Raw genomic sequence first — 4,481 nt, forward strand, 5'->3', positions numbered from 1 at the left:
AAATGGATAGAGGTAATGGTTGTACAATATTATAAATGTACTCAATGCCACGGAATTGTACACTTAAAAATGGTTAGGAGGTAAGTTTTATGTATATTTTACCACAATAAAAAAAAAAGTACTTAAAGATACCATTAAAAAAAGAAAAAAGAGGTACATGACAAAGGAAAAAGAGGGAGGGTGCTGTGTCAGGAACCCATAGAGTCAGGTCTCCTCCTGTCCATCCCGGAAGCTAAGACAGGGCTCAGTAAAGGAGGTTTGGTTTTGAGTGTGAGAAGACACAACCAGCCGGTGAAGAGCTGGGCTTTCCTGAGCTGGTCCTCCCCAAACAGGGAGCTCAGCTCTTCTTGCCTGGGGTCTGGGTTGGTGTAAAAGGAGGTGAGCAGCAAGGCCGGAGCATCCAAGCCCCACCCTGGGAAGGACAGCCAAGGAGCCGCCTGCCCACCCCACCCCGCCCCGGCCAGCTGACCCTGCCTGTCCTTTCTCCCTCCTCTCCTAGTTCTACGGGGCCTCGCTTGCTTATGAAAATGCTCTTAGAGTGTTCAACATCGTCTTCACTTCCCTCTTCTCTCTGGAATGTGTGTTGAAAGTCATGGCTTTTGGGATTCTGGTGAGTACAGCCTTGGGGCTGGAGCTGCGGGTGGAAAAGGGGGGAGCCGAGGCGGCACTTGGGTGCTGGGTGTGGACTCCCCACCTGGCCCTAAGATCCTCAACCCCAGCGGTGGCTTGAGCGTCATGCCCACGGACCCCACTTGGGGTTCTTGAGCTGGCCGAGTGATACCAACGAGACCCTTGTTGGGTGTCAAGTGCCAGGCGCGTATTGACTCAGTTTATTCCTCACCCAATCTGATTGGTGGGAGTACTTATCATTCATTATAGAGATAAGGAAACTGAGATCCAGAGAGGTTAAGTTCAGGGCATTCGAACTTTTTTAACCATAATCCACAGTAAGAGATACATTTTACAAGGCAGCCCAGCCAGGCGGATGTGTATAGGTAACTGAGATGCAATTTTCACAAAATAAATTTCTCCTCTGTCACATGACCTGTACTCTCAACTTGTTCTAGCGCATTCTGTTTCCTTGTCTTAAATGCAGGTCATGACCCACTAATTTGATTTCATCTCCCACCAATGCAAGTGTTGCCCATTGGCCACAAGGGGATTTGTGGGCAGACTTCAGGGGGCCTGTGAAATCACATGAGGAAAAAAAATTGCGTCTTTATTTTCATCAGCCGCTAACTGAACGTTAGCACTTCCCCTCATCTTGGATGCAGACAGCAAACCCCAGCAGGATAAGTGGTATAACCTGTGTCATGGATAAAAGTCCAATATTGTCATACTGCATTCTGGGGGTTGCAGATACCTCAAAATGTAGCATGAGTTCATCGTTGTTTTGAAATTCTGGTGGCTGTTAGGCCTACAGCTAGAACTCATTACTTAGCATGTTAATAAAGAGGTACATTTGTTATTCACACCCACTGGTGTGGAGTTGATTCCTACCCACAGTGACCCTGTAGGACCGAGTAAAGCTGCCCCATAGGGTTTCCAAGGCTATAATCTTTATGGAAGCCAACTGCCACATCTTTCTCTCAACGTTTCGGTTGGCTGCCAAGCGCTTCAACCACTGCGCCACCAGGGCTCCTTACATTTGTTATTACATCACCCTATTTTAATGTTTTGGTAATTATTTGGCTACAACAATTCTCCCTGGAGTCCTGGGTGTTTTATTTTATGCTTTCACAAACCTTACTCTGAGGCCCTTCCCAGATGGCCACTGGGGGTTCACAGCCCAAGAGAAGGTAACAGAGCCATGAGCTAGTGGGTTGCATTAAGTGATTTTCCAAAGCCCCATGAGTTGTTGAGCTGGGATTTGAACCAGGGCATCTGGCGCCAGGACCTGCCCTTGTAACCCTGGCTTAGCTGGCCTCTCTGAAGAGAATGACCTACAGTCCCTGTTCTCGTCCAGGGTCTCAGGGGTCACCCTTGGCACCAGAAAGACCTACATTCAAATCCTGCCTCCGTCACTCGCTGTCGTAAGAAGGATGCCTTGCCTCTCCCTCAGCAGGGCTCTTGTAAGCATGGAACACAATAGTGTGTGCACTGAGGGCGAGACATACAGTGAGCACTCAATCAGTGCTAGGAGAGCTACGGTAAATCTCATCACCCACCTTATTCCTCCAGAGCAGTGCTCCCAACTCTGCTACCCGTTAGACACATTTCGGAAGATTCCTTAAAATTGAAGGATACCCCCGACCCACCCCCATGGTTCTGGTTCACTGGGTCAGATGGGAGGCCCCGAATCAATTGGTATCAAGCAGCCCCAGGGAAGTCTAAGGTCCAGCCGGGGCTGCCAGGCACTGTGCCAAGCACTGGGGCAGTTTGAGCAGCCACCCAGGGTGGCCCCTGCTATCAGGAGAGAGCCCTGCCAGCATTTGGGTTCTGGGGCTGCCCCCTATGGACTGTCACTGAGCTCATCTGGAGCAGCCACTCCTGGGTAGGAATCCTGCCCTGGCCCCTTTGGGCTCCGTGACCTTAAGCAGGTCACTTGGCCTCTGCACCTGTTCCCACATATGCAAAACAGGGATAACAGGTGCCCCAGCCTCCCATCATGACAGGAGGGCGCGTCGGTCCTGGTGGGCACTGCCCGACAGAGGTGTGTCATGCAGTTATTTTATTTTGAGCCACTCTTCCAGTGATGATGTGGTTCTTCTCTCGGGGGCTGGAACCTCCATCCTTCCTACCCCTGGCAATCCTGAGGGGCCTGCCCTGAGCCTCCCCCTTCACTTTAGATGAAGCCCCCAGTTCGCCACGTGAAACTCAGGCAACAGGGGGAGCCTTCTACCCCAGGGGCCTGAGGCTGTGGCCAGACACCTATGGGATAGATAAGATGGTTGTCTTCGTTCCCATTCCCCCAGAAGCTGAGTCTGAGACAAGAATTTGAGTGTAAGGAATGTATCTGGGAAATGATCCCAGGAAGCACCGTAGAGGAGTAAGGAGGGGAGAGAGGGAAGAGAAACCAATGAATGGTGTGTCATTGGGCAAGTTCCACTGTGGGCAACTGGGGCTCAGAACCACCGGGAACCTCAGGGAGACGGTATAGAGCACTCACCTCAGCGTCATCCCACCCAGGGGCAAGGGAGCTGGGGTACTGATCCACCAATGCCCATCAATCACATAGCCGAGGGCTACTCTCAGGGGAGCTGTTAATTCCCAACAGATGTGCAGCCGAAGAAGGTGCCTGGGCAAAGGAATGAAGGTGCATAGTAGGAATACGAGGGGCTACGGGCCGGCCCCAACAGTGTCTTCTCTGATACCAAAAGAGACAATGGAATCTGAATTCCTTTTAGACAATTATGTAACAACAACATCCATCTATCAAGCACCTGCTAGAAGCCCTGGTGGCACAGTGGTTAAGAACTTGACTGCTAACCAAAAGGTTAGCAGTTCGAATCACCAGCCGCTCCTTGGAAACCTTGTGGGGCAGTTCTTCTCTGTCCTGTGGGGTCGCTATGAGTTGGAATCGACTCAACGGCAGTGGGTTTTTTTTTTTTTTTGGTTTTATGTACCAAGCCCCAGGCCCAGTGATTCATATTTATTACATCATTGCCATCATACGGCCACCTTTCAGAGGCCCAGGCACCTGAACCCCGAGGTCACGTGACTTGTAGGTGCCAGAATTTGGTCTTGGGAAAGCACAGCTCCAGAGCTTATGCCCTTCTCTGTAAGGCTGAGGGAGGAACTGACCACTCAGAATAGAGCTAAGCCTTGATCTAGCCTCTGCTTCTGTGAAGATGCTGGGAAGGTTTATGTTTGGGGGGCTAGAGGGGAGGGGCGGTCAGTTTGAGCCAGACTCTGAGATCCAGGCAAAGGTGCCACTCAAGAGTGGGCTCTGATGGTGGAGCAGGTCCCCCTGAAGCACTGTGCACCACCATTCTACTGCCAGATTGAGGGGAGCAGGGCTGGAGGCAGCCGGGACCCTTGGGGGACTGGGGGCCATGGCTGCCTACCGCACAATGTAGACAGATTTCAGTATTTTAACAATGACACAGTTGAGCCAACACCCAGCCCAAGATGTATCAGTCAGGACAAGTCAAGTTAAGCTGCAGTAACAAAAGCCCCAGAGCTCAGTGGCTGAAATCAACAAAGGTTTTGCTTACCCTCAGCAGGGGGGCCCAGGCTCCCAGGAGCTGTGGCTATCCAGAATGTTGCTGGTGGCCAGGCCCAGGGGTAATAGTTCTGGAGAGTTCCACACTGCCTCTGCTTAAGACTCCTTGACTATCACTAGACACACAGCCCTCACAAGTCAGCCAGGTGCCAGGAAGGCCTCCAGGTTCCCGTGTCCATTCTGCACCCCTTTGTCACAGTCCCGCTTCTCCAGACTAGGAGACGGAAGCACAGCTAAGGCGGTCCATGGCTGACAGCCACACATCTGGGCAGGAGCAGAGCTGCAGTTTGAACCCAAGTCTGGCTCCAGAGTCCTC

General features: G+C 51.6%; 1 protein-coding gene across 1 annotated transcript in view; it reads left to right on the forward strand.

Moving 5' to 3' along the window:
- CACNA1A (calcium voltage-gated channel subunit alpha1 A) overlaps window positions 1-4,481 on the forward strand; it is a 252,427-nt gene that overhangs the window by 217,253 nt on the left and 30,693 nt on the right. Inside the window, exon 26 of the mRNA XM_023724768.1 lies at window positions 500-610. Coding sequence (XP_023580536.1) covers window positions 500-610 — 111 coding nt within the window. The remainder of the gene's footprint in view (window positions 1-499; window positions 611-4,481) is intronic.

The sequence above is a fragment of the Trichechus manatus genome, unplaced genomic scaffold, assembly GCF_000243295.1.
Source record: "Trichechus manatus latirostris isolate Lorelei unplaced genomic scaffold, TriManLat1.0 scaffold00258, whole genome shotgun sequence".
Taxonomy (NCBI): Eukaryota; Metazoa; Chordata; class Mammalia; order Sirenia; family Trichechidae; genus Trichechus; species Trichechus manatus.